Source organism: Ixodes scapularis, unplaced genomic scaffold, assembly GCF_016920785.2.
Source record: "Ixodes scapularis isolate PalLabHiFi unplaced genomic scaffold, ASM1692078v2 PGA_scaffold7__128_contigs__length_106722199, whole genome shotgun sequence".
In the NCBI taxonomy this organism is placed as follows: Eukaryota; Metazoa; Arthropoda; class Arachnida; order Ixodida; family Ixodidae; genus Ixodes; species Ixodes scapularis.
The window spans coordinates 97,068,663-97,093,263 of record NW_024609882.1 but is presented as its reverse complement, the minus strand read 5'-3'; the positions used below and the strand labels follow the sequence as shown (position 1 = coordinate 97,093,263).

Genomic DNA, 24,601 nt, shown 5'->3' with positions numbered 1-24,601 from the left:
CTGCACCAGCTGGCTGGTGCAACCCACTTTTCAAAAATCGACTTAGCGTCAGCCTATCACCAGCTGGAGTTGACACCGGAGAGCTGGGACCTGACGACCTTTGTTACTCATGAAGGTCTCTTTCGTTTTCGGCGGGTGTGTTTTGGCCTCACATCTGCTCCTGCTACGTTCCAGAAGATGATGACAGCGCTACTAAATGGATGCAAGGGAGTACTCTGCTACATCGATGATGTCATCGTCTACGGGAAGTCAGAGGTAGAGCACACCTCGAATCTTCAAGAGGTCCTAAGCCACATCGCTGCTGCAGGACTGCGCCTTAACAACAAGTGCGTCTTCAATGTCTGGGAGCTTACGTTCCTGGGACATGTCGTCAGTCACAGGGGATTGGCACCTCTCCAGTCGAAGGTCAACGCCATCGTCAATGCACCGCGGCCTAACGATGTCACCGAGTTACGTTCATTCCTCGGACTCGTTGGCTATTATGCCGAATTCCTGCCCCACTCTGCGGACATTGTGGAGCCTCTGTGCAAGCTGCTGCGGCAGGGTGTCGATTTTTCTTGGGATGAAGAGGCGGCGCAGAGCTTTCGTCAGGTGAAGCTACTTCTTTCCACCTGCAGAGCCATACTGTTGCGAGGTTCTTTGGGGTATGTAATTGACAAGATACAATGTCCTTCGTTTTTCTTAAAACATGTATCTACAAAAGAAATCAGAGTTCATATGCTTATACTAAAAGAAAAAAAAGTGAAAGCCGTTTACAACTCCCTGTAACGCCGAATTAGAGCGCAGCTCTTGAGGAGGAGGAGGGAAGGGTACTGGGGGGGGGGGGTCAAGTGACCTTGGGTGGGGGTCACGTGACCTAGGGGGGTCACATGACGATGACGATGCGGATACCGATGACGTCATCAGTGATGATGACAATGACGATGCGGATGCCGGTGACGTCATCAGTGATGATGACGATGACGATGCGGATGCCGGTGACGTCATCAGTGACGTCACTGATGACGTCATCAGCGATGATGACGATGCGGATGCCGGTGACGTCATCAGTGACGTCACTGATAACGTCATCAGTGATGATGACGATGCGGATGCCGGTGACGTCATCAGTGACGTCACTGATGACGTCATCAGCGATGATGACGATGACGATGCGGATGCCGGTGACGTCTTCAGTGATGATGACGATGCGGATGCCGGTGACGTCATCAGTGGCGTCACTGATGACGTCATCAGTAATGATGACAATGACGATGCCGGTGACGTCATCAGTAATGATGACGATGACGATGCGGATGCTGGTGACGTCATCAGTGACGTCATTAGCGATGATGACGATGCGGATGCCGGTGACGTCATCAGTGATGATGACGATGGCGATGCGGATGCCGGTGACGTCATCAGTGACGTCACTGATGACGTCATCAGTGATGATGACAATGACGATGCGGATGCCGGTGACGTCATCAGTGACGATGACGATGCGGATGCCGGTGACGTTATCAGTGACGTCACTGATGACGTCATCGGGGGTCACGTGACCCCGGGGGTCACGTGACTTGGGGTGTCACGTGACCCTGGGGAAGGGGTCACGTGACCTTGGGGTGACCTTGGGGAGTATGTGACCCCCGATGACCCTTGGGGAGGGGTCACATGACCTTGGGGTCACGTGACCTTGGGATGACCTTGGGGGTCAAGTGACCTTGGAATGACCTTGGTTACGCCGACGGCGACGCCGCTCAAGCTGGGAACGGGCCCCTAAGAGCTGCGCTCTAAAAAGAAAACTTAGTTAAAAAAATGGAAGGAAGGAAAACGCAACAGTAACCATGTCTTTGAATCACCATGCGCAGCAGCGGGTCTTGTGTCTGGAGCTGTCGTTGTCGGCCCACGGTTGTGGCAGGCAGTCAGGAGCGGGAACGGTTGGCTTCCGTCGATGACCCAAGAGTCACTGCACCAAGTGCTCACGCCGTAGGAAGCCGGGCAGCATAGGTTTCTATGCGCTGCTTTCGCTGAAACAGGCTGCCGGTCAGACAGTAAGAGGCTGCCGATTGCCCTGGCCGATGGTGTCGTTCCGACCCCAGCATGTTCTCCCGGCCAGTCCTCTGCACGCTCTCCGTGCACGCACTACCAATCTCATCTCTTCTTCGTCATCTTCCTTGTCCCTCTGAGCCGATCCATGGTCGACTTGCACTTCTTCGCACACTGAGTCACATCATAACACATACATATGTTCGGCTCCTCACTTCCCGTGGTAGTGACCACGGATGCCTCCGAGCACGGACTGGGAGCCGTGTTGCAACAGAAATTTCAAGGCAAGTTCCGCACCGTTGCCTTTGAATCCCGAACGCTAACTCAAGCCGAACGTAATTATTCGGTTGGGGAGAAGGAAGCGCTGGCGTGCGTCTGGGCATGCGAGTATTGGCACGTTTTCCTGTAGGGACGGAAATTTGAGCTTCGTACGGATCACCAGGCCCTGGTCACCCTACTGTCGTCAAGAGGAACGGGTCGCCGGTCGACACGCATTGCAAGATGGTCAGCTCGCCTGCTTTATTACAACTTCGACGTGCTGTACCATCGCAGCAGTGACAACGAGGTAGCGGACGCACTTTCGCGGCTACCTTTACCGGGACCTCAAGAACAGGAAGAAGAGATTGTGTCTCTGGTATCCTCTTGCGCGACGAAACAGCAACTACAGGAAGTGGTCAAGTCAGACTTCATGCTTCAACTGGTAATGTCCTTCGTCAAAACACAGTGGCCTTCGAAACGCAACCTCAGCTCTGAGCTTCTGCCCTTCTACCATGTCCGGGAGGAACTCGCGGTCATGGATGATCTCCTGCTGCGGGACGAGCGCTTGGCAATTCCGGTCTCACTGACCTTTATGCTACTGGAAGCTGCGCATGAAGGCCATCCTGGCATTGTTCGTACCAAACACAGACTTCGTAGCCTGTATTGGTGGCCGGGACTTGATAAGCAAGTGGAGCAAGTAATCAACTGTTGCAGTATTTGTCAGTCAGCCGACAAATCTGCCAAATTTGCAGTGGCACCCCTGCAGCCAATTCCATGGCCTTGGCAAAAGCTGGCAGTGGATATCGTCGGGCCCTTTGGAAGGGCCAAGAAGAGTTGTAAGTTTGCAATAACATTAATAGACTTTTACTCAAAGTGGCCAGAGGTCTTTTTCGCGTCGAACGTGACATCGGAAACGGCAATGAAGTTCCTGACAGCGGTCTTCGACCGTGAAGGATATCCCGACGAACTTGTGAACAACCATGGACCACAACTGACGTCGGGCAAATAGAGCACTTCAATAGGGTGCTGAAGGACTTCGTTCAGCTGGCATCATTGGAGCAACGTCCTCTAGAAACTGCAGTACTGGAGTACCTTGCTGTTTATCGGAGTACCCCCCAGGCAACGACAGGTATGCCACCGGCTGTATTGCTGCACGGTCGTGCCCCTCGGACCATGCTGGACATCGTTGGGTGGCCTAGCCCAAGATTCTTTGGTGACCCCAGTTCAGAGATGGCCAAACTACGGGAGCGAGTGAAGACTAAGCAGAAATACAGCAAGGAGTCTATGGATTGAAAGAGGTGTGAAGACTCCAAAGTTTCGTCCAGGCGACTTTGTGAGGGTGAAGAAACCGACTATCACCAAGAAAGGTGACCTGTCCTACAGTAAGCCACTGAAAATTGTGGGACAGAAGGGTCCAAGTTCTTTTATTCTTGAAGATCACCACACGTGGAACGCTTCAAAGTTGTCAAGTGTACCGCAGATGCCTGCAGGTGATACGCCGAGTCCAGCCAAGCCCATGTCATCTCCCTCGACAAGAGTATTGAGAGATTTTAGTGCTTCCGAAGTTTCAGATGAAGGCGAGGACGTGGAGCAGCTTGAGACACCCCTGGATAGCGGAGGAGAGCCTGCAGAGGAGCGAGTGCCGGGGAAAGATCAAAGCCGGCCGCTACCGAGGAGGTTGACTCAAGAGCGGCGACCACCAGCATGGCTTCAAAAGTACTACAAGAAATAGACATTCTTTTGATTAAAGTGGAAGTGCGTAGAAGTTAGATATTTCGTAGAAGTTAGACATTGCATAAGTTAACTTCTTGCAAGGGGGGAGAGATGTTGTAACGCGTCGGCAACCTTGCCAACTCTTGTATGTTTTGTTTGTTTGCTGGAACGCTGACGTCTGATGCCAATAAAAGATTGTACTGCTTGAGTCGAACAGGCAGAAAACCACGGAATACGTCTACTGCGTTTTTGCTACCGGCTGGCTCGGGTCGTTTGCTCGTCCGCCTTCCTTTGGCCGAAACTACACGTATCTTCTAGATCATACACGCGGCAATACTACATGTCTATGCTGCATCTGTAGGCATGCGTATCGCGGGCTCCCGAAGGTATGATCTCCGGGCTCCTTCAATTTCTGGAGCCAATTCCAACGAGAGTTCCGCCGCGGGCACCGTGTGTAGCCTCAGAATGTAGAGCTGGAATGAAACTGCTCCCTGGTAGGGAGCCTAGATTTAAGAGTGGTAGCAACTTAAACCATGGAGCGTTTGCAATTTAGGCGGACACCTCTTTGCTAGATCGGTTGCAAGCGTGTATGCGTCGAGTAGTCGCGTGGCGAGGACAGAAGCGGGCGAAGACGCTTGCGAACGAGCACCGCATCTCCCTTCAGCTCGTGTTGCAAACGCGGCCCATTAATCCCGTGACTGTGATGGAGCAGTTGGAAACACTCTGAAATGTAGGCACGCTAATCTCCAGCACCACTCCCTGGTGGTGCTGTGCCCCCTGTCACCTGTTTGCCCTGTTTTCTGTTTGCTTCGGTAGGGGAGGTGGAGGGGACAGGAGGGTTTCCATGTGCTGTAGGCTCACGTGCTATCAGCACCTCAGTCTCTGTATGAACCTGGTTGGCCGCCGATTTACTTAGAATAATCCTGGTTCAAAATGCTTGCATTTCGGTCGGGATCGAGTTGAACTTCGAATAGAGCGGTAATTATATTAAGGAGATTTTGTTATAATGAGGAACTATTCTCTACTTTGGTGAAAAACGGGTGGGGTTTAAAAAGCGTGCCCGGTGTCCCTTTGCAGAGCGAGCTGACCGGAGAGCACTCGACCATCATGCTGCGGTGCCTGCAGGAGGGGGCGCAGTGGCTGCCCCAGCTGTGGGCAGACTTCCGGCGCCGCTTCCTGTCCCTGCTGGGCTACCAGTTCCGGGTCCTGAAGCCGGCCACTGCCCTGAGCGTGCTACGCAACCCCCTCGAGGACTCCGTCCACCCCAGAGGTAGCCTCGTCATTTTCTCTCTTCGCACTCTTTGTTGAACGGTTTAAGTGCCCACAACGCATTGGTACACAATGGGTAAATGCTGGTTTGTACGCAGAAAAGTTTGGAATGCGCACTCATCCTTTTTGAAATGAACTCGGCAGTGCCCTCCTTGGCGGAAGTGGAGCGGGAGTTCACGGCGTACGACCTGCGGCGCCTGGAGCTGTATGCTCGCAACCTGGTGGACCACCACCTGGTGACGGATCTGCTGCCGGCCCTGGCACGCATGCACTTCCTCAAGGCCCTTGGGGATGTCCACCTGTCTGCCGTGCAGTCCGTGAGTTTTTAGAGTTCCCCAAAAGAGTTTGTGAGTTCAGTGAGTTGTGAAATGATGACTCGCCAAGTTGGTGAGTTTGCGGATATTGTGAGTTTGGTACGCGGAACCGGCGGCAACGTTTGGGGGGAGCGGGTCTGGTGCTCTAGGCCGCATGCACTCTCCCCCTGATGAGGCGGAGCTCCCCGCAGGCGATACTGCTGGGCCTGGGGCTGCAGCACCGCACGGTGGACGAGCTGTCCCGGGAGCTGGACCTCCCGACCAGCCAACTGCTGGGCCTGTTCAACCGCACGGTGCGCAAGTGTGCCACTTTCCTCGGGGCCCTGCTGGAGAAGTCCCTGGACGCGGCACTGCCCCGTCCCTCGCCCGCTTTGCTGCCCCTCCAGCCCGTCGTGCAGTCCCTTGGCGACGAACTGGTGAGGGACCGCCCAGGGGGTGAAGGTGAAAGACGTACTAGACAAAGAATGAACTATTGTTTTACCATTTCCACATTTGAAGCACCAAAGGAGTTTGCGCATGTGACCTGTGATACAATGTCTTTTTAAGTAACTATTTTCTTTTAGAGCGCAGCTCTTAGGTGCCCACTTCTAGCTTGAGCGGTGTTGCCGTCACCGTTGCTGTTGGCGTAAGTGCACATTGCCTTATGGGACATTTCCCATAATGCAATGCGCTTGTGACGTCACGAAGGTCACTTGTGAAGGTCACGACCTTCACGTGACTTTCACGAGTGACGTCACGAGGGGGGAGGAGGAAGGAAAGAGGAGAAATGAGAGGAGGAAGAGGAGAAGGAGGAGAGAGTAGGAAGGGGGATGAGGGTCATACCCTCCTGTCCACTCCCTCCTCTCCTCTTCCTCAAGAGCTGTGCTCTAATTCGGCATTACAGGGAATTGTAAACATCTCATTTTCTTTTGGTAACAAGTTTACGGCGCACTAACGCTTGTTTTGTGCATTCCTGATGTCACGAAAATTAGTGCAACTGTGAGATACTATTTGACAGAACCACCATATTGGGGGTTTTTTAAGATTGTGCTTTTTATGGTGGAAATTGTGATGCAAGTGTTATATTCTTTATCTATGCCTTTCACATCCCCCCTTTTTTCTTTCTGCTCTCGTCATGTTCCCCCTGCATTTGGAGATCGGCCGTTGTGTGGAAGGAAGAATACCGTATTTACTCGCATAATCCTCACACTCACGTAATCCTCGCACCCCTAATGTGAGCCACCAAAAATTGGATTTTCAATTTCCTCGCGTAATCCTCGCACCCCCAAAACTGCACCGGCAAGAGTCGCCTGCTTGCGAAACCCGCATGATGCATGCGCTCTCGACTGCCCGCATTTTCCGGGAGGTGGTAATGGGAGTCTGGGTGCGTGCAGAGTGGTGCAGCGCGGGAGATCGAGGCCCGTCAGAAGAAGGAGCTGAAGAAACTTCAGCAGATGGACCTGAGCCAGTACTCCATCAAAGGCTCGGACTCCGAGTGGAAGGACGCGCTTCAGCAGCCCGGCAAGCAGCTTGTCAGCATCAAGAGGTGCGTTGAAAAGCTCTTCCGTCCCCCACAACGCTAGTCTTTCCTAAAGGGAGATCCGGGTTAAAAAACCGAGTTCATTTTTGGACTGGTCGATGTTTTGTTATTGCTCGCTTCATTATCCTCGGACATCCTACTCTTACGAGTAAGAAAATCGAAACAATATTCGAACGAGAAGTTAAGGAAAAGGATATCTGACTGGCTCGCGGCGGCTCGAAAAGTCGAGTCTACGCAAATGCTGACTGTCTTCCAGAGGCTGTCGCTTGGGACAGCACCACTTCTGTTTCTCTCACTTTCTATGTTTCTCCATTTCGACTTGCGATAGAGAGCACTAAAAAGAGTGATTTTTGCTTTTGGAACTACCGAAGCAAGCGCAAGTTTGAAGAAAAGAGGCCCGAACGCGAGCGGAGAACATCGGCGGGGGAACGTTTAATCCTAAGCCTAACCGCAGTAACGGCAGTGGTTCTGATGCAATCGATGCGCAGCTCACGTTTGTCAGCGCTGTGGAAAAGAAGATGGCATCCCTTGAAAACAAATACGGAACACGTGGCTATGGCTCTGCGACTTTAGTGATGCGCGGCATCAGTGCGCTGACGATACTTATGAGAGGTGCGATCTGCCCTACTTGTCACGAGTGCAGATTCTTTTAGTCAAAGAACTTTGTCAAATGAATGACATCTTGATATCGGGGATAGAACTGCTGCGCCAGTTGTGCCATTGTGCGCCTAATGACTTTTCATACGCCACACTGATACAAAAGTACCGTAAAGTTCCAAAAGAACACCCACCCAAAATGAAGAGGTAAACAGTGAAAAACATGGGGTGGGCTATCTTTGGGGATGCGACAGCAAAACATTATCAAAAATAAATGATAAACACCCTGGCACCGGCCATACCACGTGGCACGGGAACTGATACTGCAGATTGTGGACACTGCAAATTTGCGTTTTACGATGCAATAAACACGCGGGAATTCGCTATGAACTTCCGTATCATGGGAAAGGATACCACAGGTTGCAAACGCAGCACATTCGTGTTTCACGGTGCAAAGGACCCGCATAAACCCGCCGAGAACTCGCATCTCACGGGAATGAATACCGCAAATCACGGATCCAGCAGGTTCAAGTTGTATGGTGCTATAAACACTCGGGAACTCGCTACAAACTTTTCTGGCACGGGAACCGACATCGCGCGCGCAGATCACGGACAAAAACGCGTGAATCAGCTATAAACTTTATGTCACGGGAACGGATATCACATATTGCAGACGCAGCAGATTTGCCTTTCACGGTGCAACATACACACAGGAGCAACTCGTGTTACAGGAGCCGATATCGCGCGCGTAGATCGTGGACAAAAATGTGGGAACCCGCTATGAACACGCTTGTCAGACGTGCCGGTGCAGCATATTGTGCAGTTGATGTGGTTTCCGTCGCACATTGTGTGACGTCGAGGGGTGGGCGAGGTTTCGGAATTTTTATGTTGCAGTTATTTAGCCAGAAATACGGGAGGGGGGCTCTCTCGGGGGCGGGCGTTCTCTCGGAACTTTACGGTATAAGTAAAAACGATATTGCGCCAAGGTGCACCCAAACTGAAATTAGAAACGAGCATCGTCATAATTAGCTGTCTCGCAGTTTTTGTTGGCAACATTGACATCGGAACTTCCGGCCCAAAGGGAACGCCGGTGAGTCTGAATCCGAAGTCGAAGGTCGCTGCCATGCTTATACTTGGGGCTGTTGCAAACTTTCGTCGAACTTCGATTTTGACGTCGAACCCCCTTCGACCTTTCACTGAAGTTAGAAGCTGGATGTATGGATGGATGTTAATGGCTAAACCCTTTGTAGCGGGTGGTAGCTTGCACCACCTAGCCTAAGTCTAAAAGGACCAGCATAGGGTTCCTCCCACCCTTCTAAGACCAATTTTCTCCCCCTAACTAGCACCAGGCAGTGTGGGATATCACCTAGACGACCTTCGGGGGATCGGCAAAAAAACTAAAAACATCAGAAGTCCTGCAGATCGCGAATGCAGCAGAATCATACTTCAGGATGCATTATACACGCGGGACCAACTCACGTGGACCAACTCACGTGGACCAACTCACGTGGACCAACTCTTTCCTAAAGCGAGGGAGTCGCCGATTTTCCTCTGGTCAAACCTTGTCAGCCTTACCCCGAGCACAAGACCCACTGAGAGACAGGATTAAATCTTGGGGCTGGAGCCACGCGGAAGGGAGTCCCAACTTTCCTCCGTTTTGCCTGTCCCCAGCTGTGCTAGTTAGTTGTGCATGAATAAATTTTCCCTCAATAATTTCCGCCAATCTTCTAATCGCCGCTTTGTGACTGAATCCTTTTCTCTTCCGTCCTTCCATCGTCGCCAGCAAAACCCAGAGCCCCGGCCCAATCCCTTACCCCTTCAGGGAGGGCAGGGCGAAGCTCCTTGCACTTCAAAACCGGTGCTCTAGTGTCTCGCTCTCATTATGACAGGCGGCACATCATATGTCCGACTCCTGGAATTTAGCCTTGCACGTCCCCCTCCTCAAAACTCCCGTTCTCGCCTCAAACAGCAAAGAACTCCCCGGTGAATTCTCAGACATATTTTCCTTTCTCACGTCCTGTTTTTGTGACCTGTATATTCTTGGAGCTGATTTTCCCTGCATTCTTCCCTCCCACATTTTCCTTCCTCTTTCACTCCCTTCTTTACTGAAGTAGTCTGCTCAGCCCCATCACTGGTGTGAAGGTACTTAAATGTAAGCAAAAGAAGTTCAACTTGAGGAAAGTGTTGCCTGGTTTCTACACAAATATTTCAAATTTTGGCAAACAAATAGTTTAGAAAGTAATTTATCTTATATTTTATAGAATGGTTACCAATGTTTTCACCATAAAAAAGCGTAAATATACACTTTTAATGCTTTCATTAGTTGGTAATGTGAACCAGTGATGCCAATACACCCAACAAATATTGCACCCCACCTCCGCCAGGTGGAGTCAATTGGTGTTCTAATTTTCGCACATGTGCGCGAAGGTCGTCAAACCCTTGTCGAACATCAATGTTTGAGAAAGTTCAGCTTCGTCAAACTTTAACCTGGGCAGGTATGCAACATCCCTAGTTATACTTCGTTTCAGCTTAAAAGAGTTGTTACAGAACTTCTCATGGCAGAACTTCTCATGGGAAGAAGAATGTGTACTACACTCCCAGTCACTTGGAAAAGTCAGGGAACTGTCAGGGAGATTTCCAAAAAAGATTACCGAGTCAGGGAATTTATTCTATGCTCGCCTGCTTGTGCTAGAAGCGGCAGGCATGGGCAGTTCTAGCGACTAGCGCAGTCGGGTGCAGTGGCGCGACGTCTGCGCATTGTTTGTGCGTTGTTAGATTGGACTAAAAACGTCTGAGTGAAACAAGCTGCTGGGTCCGGCTGAAGTGCCGAATGCCGAGTGTCTAAGGTTGGTGTGGCAGCGCTGCAATCGAGCTAGCTTAGGATGCGATACAGCGACGCGGAGCGCGGCTGTTGCAAATGCTTACGAACGCCGCTACACGCAGCTGCACGTGCCGTGAGCCAGCCGCGGTGCGAACGCTGGAGGATGCTGCTAATGCTGTTAACCAGGTGCAACTCATGAAGGCACCCTAGGGACAACGCGACCTGCCCAAGCTGACGGGCGGTTACGGCCGCAGCGCCGTCACGCCAACTTTCCACGCGCTGCGCTTCACACAAGAGCATGTGCGAAGCTGGCGGCTCGTCGTTCTTCTAGTACACTCTCGAGCTACTGAATAAACTACTTTAGAGTAGTAGCACAAAAGTATGGCGACTAAAGAGTTACTAGTAAAGCGGATTAGCAGCGGGCACTTTGCTTAGTTCGTGACTCTAGTTAGGTGCTGTTGCTCTACTACGCTCTAGCTTTATCGTGATGCAGGAGAAACAGTTACTCTAACCGATACTAGGCTGCGCGAGTCACCACTTATTTAAAAGAAAACAGCCGTTATTCATCTACCCTCTGAGAGGCGCACGCCTAGTGATCTATTACTTCGTCAGATATGGTGTTTTCGCGCTTCTCCATAAACGCAACTGGACGCCTGCACTTTGCGAGCTCTGCCACGTGCATTTGTGGCTTCAGGTTGGATTTTCTATTGCATTATTTTCCTGAAGTGGAGATATACGAAAGTTACTCCGTCGCTGTCGAAGTAGTGCTCCTTCAACCTCGACTGGACAAATGTGCACATATCCACGAATGCAAGTTGGATTCGGCCCATTCCAAATGACCCAAATAGTGCTCACTGCATTGCACAATGTGCTGCCAGAAGTTCTCCCTGAGCAACATTGGAAAAAGGGTGATTACTAGTCATGTCGAGGGTAAGAAACATCAAGCTGCTATGAAATCTCTGCAGAACGCTTCCCAGGCCCCAATCGTATCATTTTTCGAGACTGCGACAAATGTGGACTTGCCTTCCCCGACAGCAACGGGCCTTTTTTTACAGAGGTAACGCTAGTGCTTGTAGCGCTCCAGCAATGCAGCCAAGCACCGCCACAGGAGCTTTTAGCCCCCCCGTGAATTAGTCAGTGGGTGGCTTTTTTATTTAAGAAGGAAGTCACAAAGGCCGAGATCATGTGGTACTTGAACACTATAATGACTCATGGATCTTTCCGTTCAGCGTCTGCGTTGCTGTTTCCGTTGATGTTCCCCACGTGCGAGACCGCCAGAAAAATGCAGCTTGGAAAAGCCAAAGTTGAATACACCATATGCAGGGATGGGCAAAATACATGCAAATATGTATCGAAATACAAATACAAAATACTTCGTCAAAAAAGTATTTAATTATAAATCTAATTACATTTCCAAAAAAGCATTTAAATACGAGATACAAATACAACCAAATGTATTTGGTCTCCTCCAAATACTTTTCCAAATACATTCCTCAAAATTTGCGTCAGCGGCTTCAGGGCACCTGCAACGGGTTTCTGGGTATCTCATTTCAATTTTGCATCGCACACTCGGGAGTTAGTGTGCGAGGCTCTAGTACCGCAATAGAAATATAATCACAAAAAACAAATGTAATCAGCTTGGACATAATAGGTGAAAAAAAGTACAGAGCTTCAAGCAGCTTTTTTTGTCGATTACATTTTGGTATAGACCAACAAAGAACCGAGACGACCAAGACGCGCAGCACTAGCTAGAGATTTTTTTATTGTTGGAACTCGCACCAGTTACAAAAATCTGGACGACCCGCGCACTTAGAAGTTCCAGGCAAAAATATGGATGGAAATCAGGCTGGAAAACATCACAAGTTGTCACAGGCACTTATTTAGCCAGTCTGCCTGTGAACGTCGATTTCGTCACTATTCTTGCCCTAAACTAGCACCGTAATCACAAAGTCACTAAACGCTTGTGTCTGATTGAGATACACTACATTCGGTGCAGAACAAAGTTTTCTTCCTGCTCTGGACAGTGACAATAAATTTGAGAATGTATTTTCGCCCACAAAATTGTATTCAATTACAATTGTATTTGAAATACCCACGTTTTAGTATTTAAATACACACGTCAAATACATTACCCAATTTGTAATTGAATACAAATGCAAAATACACAAAGTATTTTAAATACGTATTTCAAATACTTGTATTTGAAATACTGCCCATCCCTGACCATAGGTCATGGTATCGGTTCATACTTTCAAGAGAAGTTGCTAGCCAGCCTCTCTAGCGTGCCCTACCTGGTGGTTGCTTTTGATGAGTCACTAAACAAAGTAGCTTGAGAGAACAAATGAATGTATTGATAAGTTACTGGGACCGAACTGACGCCACTGTAAAAATGTGCTAGCTAACCTTGTGTTTCCTGGGGCACACCTGCGCAGCAGACCTCACATCTGCTTTCAGGGGAGGCACAGAAGTCATTAATCAGACAAAGGTACTACGAGTGTCAGTGGATGGACCCGACGTAAATTTGAAGTTTTTAAGGTCTCTCAAAGAAGAACTCAGCACCTCCAACGCCAATAACTAGATCCTGGACATTGGAAGCTGTGGACTCCACGTCATCAGTGGTGCATTCAAGGCAGGTCACGCTGCGACGCACTGGGATCTGGTAGTGTTTCTTCGTGGGAGCTATAACCTGTTCAATTGTGGGCCAGCATGTCGTGCACACTACGTCCACTTCACGGGAAGTGCTTTGTTTCCGTTGAAGTTCAACTGAGCAACGTGGTTTGAGAATAGCAAGGTGATCTCGAGAACGCTTGATGTTATTCCAAACTTGGTTAAGTTTGTGGAATGCTCAAAGGAAGCTGCAGCACTGTTGAAAAGACAGGAGGTGAGCAGATGCTGCCAGTGAAATTAGCCTTTACGCTCTCAATTTCTGGCTGAATTCCAGACAGACAAGCCCATGCTTCCCTTCCTTGCCCCTGCATTGGATCACCTCTTACGGTCACTGCTGGCTAGAATCATCAGGAAAGATATTTTACAAGCTGCCAACGCATCTTCCAAGCTGCTTAGAATTTACTTGGAGAGGCCTGACAATGCTGTGCAGCTGCTGCAACGACATTGGGTTTGCTGCTAAGAATGAGCTTCGCGAGATCCAGAAACCATTGCAATTGACTGTGCTCAGCTTCAAAAAAGACTGGATTTCCTTTGTGGAGAGGTGTTCACAAAAAGTGATGGAAAGGTCACCTATGAATTACAAGTTGACTAGAGGTGCAAGCTGCTTGGATCCGGCTAGTGCGTTGTCTCCGGAGGTTGGTGAGAAACAACTGTGCATTGCACTGGAGGTGCAAACGGAGCATCAGTGGATGGCTGGCTTTGAAGCAGAGCGGACGCACCGTTCCTATGTATCTAGGTATATGCTCACTCAGCTCTGTACAGGCAGCGTTGAAGGACTTTGACAGGAAAGAGCAGAGGCTGGACGCACGCTGGTTTGAGTTGTGTTCACAAAGAGCTATTTTTGTTTCTCAAGCTAATTCTCTGCTTGTCTCATGGCAGCGCAGCTGTGGAACGAAGGTTCTCCGTGAACAAAGAGTGCCTTATCGAAAACCTCAAGGAAGTGTTACTGATAGCACAAAGAGTGGTGTATGATAAAGTCTCAGCAATGGAAGGGGTGGCCAGAGTTGATCTTACGAACAGGATGGAGCAGATGGTTTGTGGTGCCAATGCCCAATGGAAGGAGGGGCTACAGAGAAAGAGGCAGGAGAGATTGGATGCATCAGAAGCTGAAAAGAAGAAGGTGGAAGCAGAGGGTCATAAACGAAGCACAGTTGCATACTTCTCGTTTTGACAAAGAAATTGACTCCCTGAAACAGTTAGCCCTGGTCAATGCTGTATTCTAAACATCTTCAAGAGTGAGGTAGTTGCTTTATCTAACTTAAATAAAATATTTTACATTGTGAATAGTCTCTATCTATATTGTGTTGCGTTTTGGTGTCAGTAGTCGTTTCTGGGTGTGGGTTAGGGAATTTAAATAAACGAGTCAGAGAAAACATAAAAAATCAGGGTATTTGAAGAAAAAAAAATTTGGTGGACGCCCTGATAATGTAATGCTCTATCTTTTAGCTTCTGCTTCGCTCACTCCCAATGAAGCAGTGTATACTTTTGTCGCGGCCGTCGCCGATACCATGTGCCGCACGAGGAAGGCAGAATGCAGAAAGGAGCTTCAGTCCTCCCCGTTTTGTGTTCTGCCTTTGTAGGACAATGGCTGCTATGAAAGCACCCGTGCATGGCCGGCGCAGCGTCGAAGCTTGGGCTGCGCCCGAGCGAGGGTCAGACACGTCGGACACGCACTCGCAGAGCCTACTTTCTACTTCAGTTTTATCCCTTGCCAGGAGCCTCCAGGTGGCGCATGAATGAAACGGCACGTTCTGCCGTTTCATTCGTACCACTCAACTAGATTAGCATTGCGTTCTGTAAGACGAAACATGAGCAACACTGACTAGATCATGTGCCTGGGAGGAACGAGAGCCTCTGTATATGTAAGCTTTAGCTGCCAGAGCAGCGCTATGCTTTTCCCCGCGCTGCCTCTCGCCGCCATTGGTCTAGTGCGGTATTTGCAAAAATACTCCAAAAGCCGGGAGACGTCATAATTAAAATAAGAACACCGACTTGACATAACAGAAAAAACAATTTCATTAGACGTTTCGCCTCCCATGCGGGAGGCATCATCAGTAGTTGCACAGCAAACGCAGGGTTCAACCTGAAGTTAACGCTATTAATCACGAATATCCGTGTAGGCTTCGTGGAGAGGGCCGCGGTTTTTGTTGCACACGGATGTGCCCCTGCGAACAAACCACGATTCTAGGAGCTTTCTAGGCCCCCATCTGTCCTCCCTCGCCAAGGTCGTCGTGGCCGGAAAGTCGAAGGAATGCCCCATTGTCCACGCATGGTCCACCAGTTCAGTCTTCAGTCGCGTCGCGTGGGATGTGCACGTGACGTCACGCTTGTGTTCTTTGAGTCTGGTATATCTCCTCCGTCCGGTTTCACCAATGTAGGACGCTGGGCAGTCACTGCAGGGGATCTTGTAGATAACGCCAGTAAGGTTCTTGGTAGGTGGTTCCTCCTCGATGGTGTGGAGGAGGATGGCTTGCGTTGGACGGTGGCGGTGGTGTAGCAGTTTGGGCCAGACAACTGTTTACGCAAATGCTTCTTTGCAACAGTTTAATATAAGACAATTTAACATACGGGATTCAGAAATACAAATATCGACAACCCGAGCCCCGGACTTGGCCACCGTTAGAGAGCGGCTCCTTTCTCTCCAAAGGTACCGAACCGAAGACGCCCTGCTTTGTCTCGCCTGTGCTCTTATCGAGAGGAGCCTGTCCCTCTTTCCCATTTTCCCATGGAGGTCAACATTCTCATCCGGCGCTCCGAGCCCAGGGTCAGACGTAGGAGGCGCAGACGAGTCTGGCCCCCAGACACGACAAATCACCCCTGGCACTCCGAACACCGGCTGGAGAGACAGGTGCCGACAGACGAAGCACAGCGCCCGAGACATTTCCAGGAAAGCGACTGGCACTTGTCAATGGGAAGCGACGAACGACTTTCCAAGCAACCCCAAGCGGTGGCACTGGTCGACCACCAGAGAAAAACACTTAACTGCGGAGCCTCCCCAACTGCAGGCAGCCGAGCGGGGCGAACATGCCGGGGCCTGTTCCCTAGTAACGGGACACCGGCGCCACAAAGGGGGCTCCTCGTCCCACGCACAACTACTCCCTTCCAAAGGTCGTAAACATCCCCTAGTGAATCCCACACGTCTCCCCCAAAATCGTTCGTGCAGGGCCTCCAGACGAAGTAAGACAACAAATAAAAAGGTTCCGGAACCTTACAACGCCTCTTTGTAATGAGTACAGGTGAACCGAACCACAGGATTGAAACGGGTGTATACCGCAAACCATGTGAAACAGATAATTTTTTGGATTTTTTGTCCCATCACCCAGTGCAACACAAGAAATCAGTAGTGCGATCGTTTGTACAGAGATCAAATACCGTGTTATCTAATGAGCTCCATGGCGCAAATGAGATGACTCATTTACAGGAAGCTTTGGTGAAACGTCACTACTCAAAGCGTTTTGTTGACGAAGTCAAAAACAAAATGAAACAAAATGTGCAACCGTGCGAAAGGGAAAGAGATAAGAATGTAGTGTGCATCCCCTATGTCGAAGGAGTCTCCGAACCTCTTAGTCGCGCTTTGAGGCCCCTTGGCATTCAAACTGTTTTCAGGCCATACAGAACTATTGGAAATTCCGTTTCCAAACCAAAGGACCCAACCCCGGCGAACGTCCAAAGAGGCGTTATCTACAAGATCCCCTGCAGTGACTGCCCAGCGTCCTACATTGGTGAAACCGGATGGAGGAGATATACCAGACTCAAAGAACACAAGCGTGACGTCACGTACGCATCCCACGCGACGCGACTGAAGACTGAACTGGTGGACCATGCGTGGACAATGGGGCATTCCTTCGACTTTCCGGCCACGACGACCTTGGCGAGGGAGGACAGATGGGGGCCTAGAAAGCTCCTAGAATCGTGGTTTGTTCGCAGGGACACATCCGTGTGCAACAAAAACCGCGGCCTTCTCCATGAAGCCTACACGGACATTCGTGATAAATAGCGTTGACTTCAGGTTGAACGTTGCATTTGCTGTATAACTGCTGATGATGCCTCCCGCATGGGAGGCGAAATGTCTAATGAAATTGTTTTTTCTGTTATGTCAAGTCGGTGTTCTTATTTTAATTATAGTGCGGTATTGTAGCAACCGGCCAAACTGGCTTAGTTCCCATAGCAACCGACAGAGCTGAGCGAGGCCAATGATTGCTCTAGTAGCGTTTATATATCTTGGGGCGCTGCTTGCGTACCTGTAGTTTGCTGCTTTCGCTTCTCAAGTAGCGCCTAGTCCAAATTGTTGGTGTCCGTCTCTATGTTCGTTGGTTGTACAGTGAGTCTCAAGTTATCTCAAGTCTCAAGTTATGGACGCCTCGTCTCAAGTTATGGACGCCTCGTCCATAACTTGAGATATGCCCGTACCAGAGTGCCAACCAAGCTTTCCTGATGCTTTTGCTCACTTTTAGCAACTCTTACCTCCTTTCAGTGAGCAGACGGAGATGTAAGAGGAGCCATACTAATAAAGGTGGCCAGGGGCCGCTAGCTGCTCGGTTACCATGGTAACCACCAGGCCTAAAATGGAGATCACTATTGGCACTTCTGACTTTCAACTAGGTCTATTTGCATCTCAAGCTACCATATGTCGTGACCCTGGAAGAGATCAACTCAACCATGCACAGGAAACTCGGCTCATGTTTAGTACAGGAAGAATGTGCAACACGGGAGAAATCCCCATACTCAAGATGGGAAAAAGCACTCTGCATTGCATGATCGGTGAACAGTATGCAGGGCCATATTTTCTGATCAGCAATAGGCAGGATATGCGTTACATTTTAAGCCAATTATTTTTCTCAGACTAACTGCCAAATTTATTAATATAAAATTAGCAGTAAGCCAATCAATCAATCGATCAATCAAGTTTTATTTTCTAGAAACTTACGTAGAATTCTGCAGACAGAAAGTTGTTAGGAAAATAGCTTGACGAGGCCTGGATTCCCTATTATATTGGCGACAGAAACATGATAAAAATGTGAGAAAATATATGTCTCAAAAAAACGACAGCACGAAGAAAAAACTACAAAAAGGTGAATAAAGTTAATGCACTATTTTACATAAAGAAAGTGCAAACAGAGGTCTCTTTTACTTAATGTGTGTATGTTTAATCTTGTTTGTGATACATCTGTTCATAGGATTGGTTTCTATAGTGTAGGAACCGGAAGCTATAGCTCGTACGAGGTTGCCTTGTATGTTCTATGTAGTACAGTACTACAAAATTGGGCGACTAATATTTTTCCTAACTCGTTGCTGTCCTTAATTGAGTTGAGGTGGTATTCTGTAATCAAGACAGGCTTGTATTTTTTCAGCATCAACAAGCGACCCCAAGAAACAGACACGCCGGAGAAGCCACAGAAGAAGAAAAAGAAGCAGAAATGAGGACAGTGTTTGCAACATTTGTGCTCTGTAAAATAAATGCTAAAAATGCCAATGTTTTGTTATTTGGTATGCCAAATGAATTTGCGATGGTCACAAAAGAAGCGATTGTTCCTAAATGCTCTTGTATTCTGCTTTATTAGCTTTGAGGTTTTTTTTAAAGGGGCACTGAAGTCATTTTTGGAAATGGTCGTTTTTGATCTTATATTGTTTAAAAGGTGTTAGTTCCCACATATACAAAATCCTATATTACAAAACTGCCTATTCATCTCGGGGCAACAAAAAAATATGTGATTTTTTTTTTTTTTTTTGCGGACTACATTGTGTGGACCAGTGAAAGCCTCACATACGTGCAGATTCCGAATGATTTTATTATAACTCGTTTCGAAGAGAGTGATAAGTACACATTCGGATAAGACTCCTTTTTTTTCACCGCGGGCAAAGCCATCGCTTGCAACTCGCCGACAAGCGCGCTTCATCGACCACTTCACTCGGAAGAAAATCCTTCCCAAAACGGGTGTGTCGCGATTTTTGAACACGCTTTTAACGAGGAAAGAAGCTACGCACGATTGTGATTTCTGGTCTGTTGGGATGCGCAGAGCTTCTAGACCGAGTTGTCGCCACAAAAGAATGAACTCAGAATCGACTTCAGTGCCCCTTTAATAAGTATGCACGTTCATGTTCATAAGAAAATGCGCCTTTAATTTTAACGTATATTCCAAAGTATTCAATAGTACTTACCTCGTAATTAAATATTTCTATAATCGGCAACATTTTAAGAACTGTAGTTGAGATTGTAGATTGTGTGACACTGCAGGAGTGTACCATAAAGATTTGCACTTTGCTGGAAATACTGGCCACTTAGAGGTTGGTAGCTGTTTTTAAAGATACAGTTGGTAGCAGTATTTAATGGTTTTGGGGGGGGGGGGGGGGGGGTTGACTAAAAACTCCGGCCATCATTAAAAATTGCGGTGGCTTAGCTCGGCTATGCCAGGATATACACCTTTCTAAAAAACACTCGACCCCAGAGGCAACAAACCGTTTTCGAGCCCAGTCACTGAGTTTGAGGCTAGACTCTCACCGGCATCCCTCCTAACCCTAAACGAGTGGACTGTGATTTCAATAGGCGCGGCCTGCGTTGGCGCGGCCTACGTTTGAAACTGCGTAGGCGCAGTTTCAAATGCTGGTGGCTAAATTCTCATATTTTCCCAATATATTTTGTGTTTCATGGTACATGTATTTTCCCGGGGACATTGAGAAAGCATTGTATCACATTTGAAAAAAAAAAAAAAAAAAAGCGAAAAACAAAACAAGCTGTAATCTATTTTTGTTGGGTACGCGCGCGACAGAACGAATGCGACTGGAATGTATAGTTCTAGTTATTTGTGTTCTTTTCTTACGGTAAGGTTTGACGGCGTTGCAGGATTCGCCGCATGTGAAACGACAAAGCGCTTTGCTGTCAAAAATAAATTGCAACAGAAGAGGGCCGAAAGGCGTGCATTTTAACGTCCACAAATAACGTGTTTACCGATGGACAAGAGACGGACATACAATTGAAGGAAGTGTTAACATTCGAACAATATATCGTACGTACCACACGATGCAGCGTTATCCGAAAAGAATTTATTTGAGAAAGATCTCAAATAACACAGTCACAGTAGACGACAGTCACATTTTGACTATCGGACGGAATCCGAGATGACTTTGTTTTGGGGCACGTTTTGGAGAGAGCCTCCTTTTTCACAACCGCACCAAGGCAAAGGAACGAACGCGACTGACCCGTTTCCCACCCCAACCCGGACAACTATTTTTGGAGACGACTGTGGATTCTACGCGGATTATCTGTAAGAGGGGGGAGTTTCGCAAAATCGCGTCGAGGGTCATTCAACGTTCTTCACCTCCTTCGTTTCCCGTCAATATTGGGGAGGAGGACAGACCGCGACGCCCCAAGCGGTTAACCTAACAACTACACGGATGGGGACAACAAATACAATGACGCAGCGTTCGGCCGACATAACCGAACGCGGCCTCAGCGTTCGGCTGGAGTTCGTGTTCTCCGGCGAAGGGGAGGAGGGGCTCTTTTGTTTCCACTCGGCCTGCATGAACAATGCAGCATGCACGATCCCAGCTCATCACAAAAGCCGAAGTGGGTTAAGCTCGCATTCTCTGAGGATAGATCCGGCACTTAACGTCGCTTCGTCGATTGTTAGTATTTCTTTTATTAAACTGCGCCCCGCGCTCTATTGTAGAAGATGACATGGCCATGCCCATAAGGCCTGTCGGCATGTGCACAGGCCTTGTGTTGAGTAAACACCAAGCGTGGGGAAAACAAACGGGTCAGAGCGCCCCCTATAGTTCGATCTCCTGCCCAATAAAGCAGAAAAACTTGAATGGCAGGCACTTACCAGCCTTTTTTTCTCACAATGGAAGATAACACAGAAAGGGTACGCAGCACGCATAAAAAAAAATTGAGGGAAGGGTACTGAGGGGAGGGTAGACCCCTCCTCCTCCTCTCCTCATTCTTTAATGTTCCGGGGGGTCACGTGACCTCGGGGGGAGGGGGTCACGTGACTTTGGGGGTGTCACGTGACTTCGGGGGGAGGGGGACACGTGACCTTGGGTGGCCTTGAGGGTGATGTGGGGTCACCTTAGGGGGGGTCACGTGACCTGGGTTACGGCGACGCCGACGCCGCTCAAGCCGGAAACGGGTGCCTAAGAGCTGCGCTCTAAAACTTGAATGGCAGGCACTTAACAGCCTTTTTTCTCACAATGGAAGATAACACAGAAAGGGTACGCAGCACGCATAAAAAATTAAGTGGAAACTTTCAAGAGGGGCAAGAAAACGTTGAATGCAAAACCGCCAAAACGTAGGTAGAGAACCGCGCTGAGCGGGTCTACACAGTCCAAGAGAGTAGCAGAAAATTTCTAGCTGATAGAGGGCGCGAGAGTCGCACCAGCCGCATCAACATCAGCAACATGGCGGCCTAGGAGCGTTTTTTAGGAAGGTGTATACGTAGCGTGAGCTTATGCGCACAAAATGAGAGGCTATCAAGCGGCTCCGGTGCAGCGTTAAACTTAGCTACTGCGCAACGGAGGCGCACAGCTGGGCACGCGACGGCGCGGCTATGACGTCACTCTGGAATGGGCAGACCGGGAGGCGCGCGCGGTGGCGTCGGAGCGCGCGGCAGCTCCGGCGTTCCAGCTGTGCGCCGTGTGACGTCACTGCTCCTCGCGCATGTGCAGACCGGCGAGGCGCGCGCGGCGGCTCTGGCGCGCCAGCTGTGCGCCGTGTGACGTCACTGCTCCTCGCGCTTGCGCAGCACGGCTCCTTTAAGCCACGCGAAACTGCTCAACCTCGGCCAGTGTAGCTCACGCTACAAAAACCACTCAATCAACACACCTTAAAAACAATTGAGAGCCCATCCACCCCGTGAAGAGAGACGTTCAGCGAACATGGGCGTCGGCAGGGTTTTGTCTTGGGGGGGGGGGGGGGGGGGGGGAGGAGGGGGAACAAATTGACGGCCCTTCGGCATATGCGCCCAAGGCGGGGGGGGGGGGGGGGGGGTCGTTCAAGAGTAAAATACGAAAAAGCTAAATACAGCTTGCAAGATGCAGATATTTTTTATTAAACAATCACTTTAAAAAGTACAATGCATCAGTAATTTCAACGTAAGAAAAAAGCACCTCTATAGATATATACACACAGTGAAAAAAGTAAAGAATATAGTCCATGATGGCGGCAAAACAGCAAAATAGTTCACTTAGTTTATAATTATCTCAAAGATAAAAAAGTACGAAGATTTTATATGGAAGTATTGGCATCATATGTACTGCAATGAACAATACCCTTTTATTTCCATATTTAACAGTATTTGTCGTTTATACAAGTTTTTAAAAGCTACCCCAAGTTGGCCTATGTTCAAATTTACAACTCTAATTTTCTGCAGAAAATTGTCTTCGCTCGTTATATTAATTCGAAGCGTTTCCCGGGTTGTGGTCTGTGGAAGATATCTGAAAGCTGCGTTGGCTCTGTTGAAAAGCTAGCAGGGCGGGCTACCATCGGAGGGTTAGTTGCCATGGTAACTTTCCGTATTTCCTCGACGCGGGTTCCCTTAGCTTGCCTCGGCACAGTCGGACGCGGCTGTTTGAAGGACTTCAATCACGAAAGACAAGGAGCGTCCGTCTAGGCGCACGCATCGCAAACTCTTCAACCACTCTCTCCGCGAACTTTCTCTGTCCTGTCTTTTCGATTTTTTCCCGATGAAGGAATATCATGCAAAGACCGGACAGTCGGTCATCCGACATCATAGAGCGGAGCCACGTTTTTACACGTCGCATTGTGCTGAACGAACGCTCGGGACAGCACGTCGTTGCGGGGAACGTTATTGCCGTTTGCAGGGCACGGTTCGTCGGGATAAATCCCCTCAGCAAACGTGAGGAGGCTCATGAGGTCCTCATCGAAGTCGCTATTCCTCCACGATCTACGGCACAGTTCAACTTCGCATTCGAAGTTGTCAAAATCAAAATGCTCCGCAACCGGCTGGCAAAGTTTGACCCTGACATCATCTTCAGAAAGCTGCTTCAGGGACCTTGGGTGCAGCAACAGCAAAGCGAACGCGGGTGTTTTATTTTCCCCGAACTTTTCTTCGAGGGCTGACAGCAGGGAATCCAAGTACGGAAACCAGAGGGTAAAAATATTTATTCGTGGAAATTATAGAGCGCCTTAGTGGCAAACGCCGATTTTGGTTGGTCCTTTCTCCGACGGATGAAGAGGTTGAGTCATGCCTTGATTGTTTTCTAAACACATGAAAAGCGATAGTACGCAAGAATAATAGCAAATATAAATTAAGCACACGGACGATGAAGGGCGCAACGTGAAAATTGTGTCATGTCCGTCTCCCGTTCCCGTGTTTTCCCTTTAAATGTTTTAACGCTCTCTCCCTTAGGGATATAGTTCTTGATCTAAACATCTCCCGACGAGGAGGGTTTTATGTATTCTTTATATATATTTAAAACGAACGGAGAGAAAGATGTTTTAATTTCAATAATATTTCATAGTTCTATACACATCCACAAATCTTAATTCTATGTGGAGTAAAACTGGAAAAATATTCCGGATTTCACTCTTGCTAATACATTATTCATGCGCTTCCAAAACTTGAAAAATAAGTTAAAAGTGTAGCTGAAAAGACAGTTACTATCGCGAAATACAAAGCTGGCAAACGTGGAACCCCTGCAATAAATCCGGGGTACAATACGGCCGAAATCATCTACAGCTGGACAACATTAATTAATTCCAGAATTAACAATAAAGCTATATAAAGGCTGTTTTTGGAAACACGGGCCAAATCGGTCCTTCGAAGACTACGCATCGCACGGAAAAAGGTTGATGCTGTGTTGGTGCGTGCCCAATGGCCTATTTAGGAAAACTACTAATGGTTAGGAAAATTAAGTTTTTATTAATTCTTTCGAAAGAAACTTCTTATTTGTTCACTTTATCGTTTCAATTCGAAACTTGCTAGGCATCACGAAAACCTTTCCATCAACCGTTTTTAGGCAGGTATAGAACACTCCCTGGGCATTTTACCCCGTTTTGAAGAACCCTTCAATTTTAAACGCACTCTCGAATTCTTTTTTTTTTTTTTTTTTTTTGCGTGTTTTGGTTATTTTGGCGGCAGCTGTTCTGACCTCCCGCGGCCGACACGCGGAACTAGGTACAGGCCACCGCGGCCTCCGAGATCGGCGCGCTCACTTGTGACGCGAGCCGATCCTGGAGGCCATGAGACCACGGCACAGACGTTTCGCCCGTTTAGCCCTCGGCTGCCTCCCCTCTCGTAAAAAAAATGGGAAAAGACGCGCGCGCGCGTGCCGTGGCGAGAAGAAACGCCTCGCTATGCGAATGAACACGTCAATAAGGTTGAGCTTTGACTTCTGGGTGCCGCTACGCTTCCCCTCCTCCTCTTTCTCTCGCCTGCCTCCCCCCTCTTTCCTAGGGGG

General features: G+C 48.8%; 1 protein-coding gene and 1 pseudogene across 1 annotated transcript in view; both read left to right on the top strand.

Annotated features, from left to right (window-relative positions):
* LOC8025667 (RNA cytidine acetyltransferase) overlaps window positions 1-18,659 on the top strand; it is a 98,340-nt gene extending 79,681 nt beyond the window's left edge. Inside the window, exons 15-19 of the mRNA XM_029989704.4 lie at window positions 5,077-5,269; window positions 5,413-5,585; window positions 5,774-5,998; window positions 6,956-7,107; window positions 18,538-18,659. Coding sequence (XP_029845564.2) covers window positions 5,077-5,269; window positions 5,413-5,585; window positions 5,774-5,998; window positions 6,956-7,107; window positions 18,538-18,607 — 813 coding nt within the window. The 3' untranslated portion in view covers window positions 18,608-18,659. The remainder of the gene's footprint in view (window positions 1-5,076; window positions 5,270-5,412; window positions 5,586-5,773; window positions 5,999-6,955; window positions 7,108-18,537) is intronic.
* Window positions 11,703-13,895, top strand: LOC121833093 (annotated as a pseudogene).
* Window positions 18,660-24,601: the final 5,942 nt, after the last annotated feature.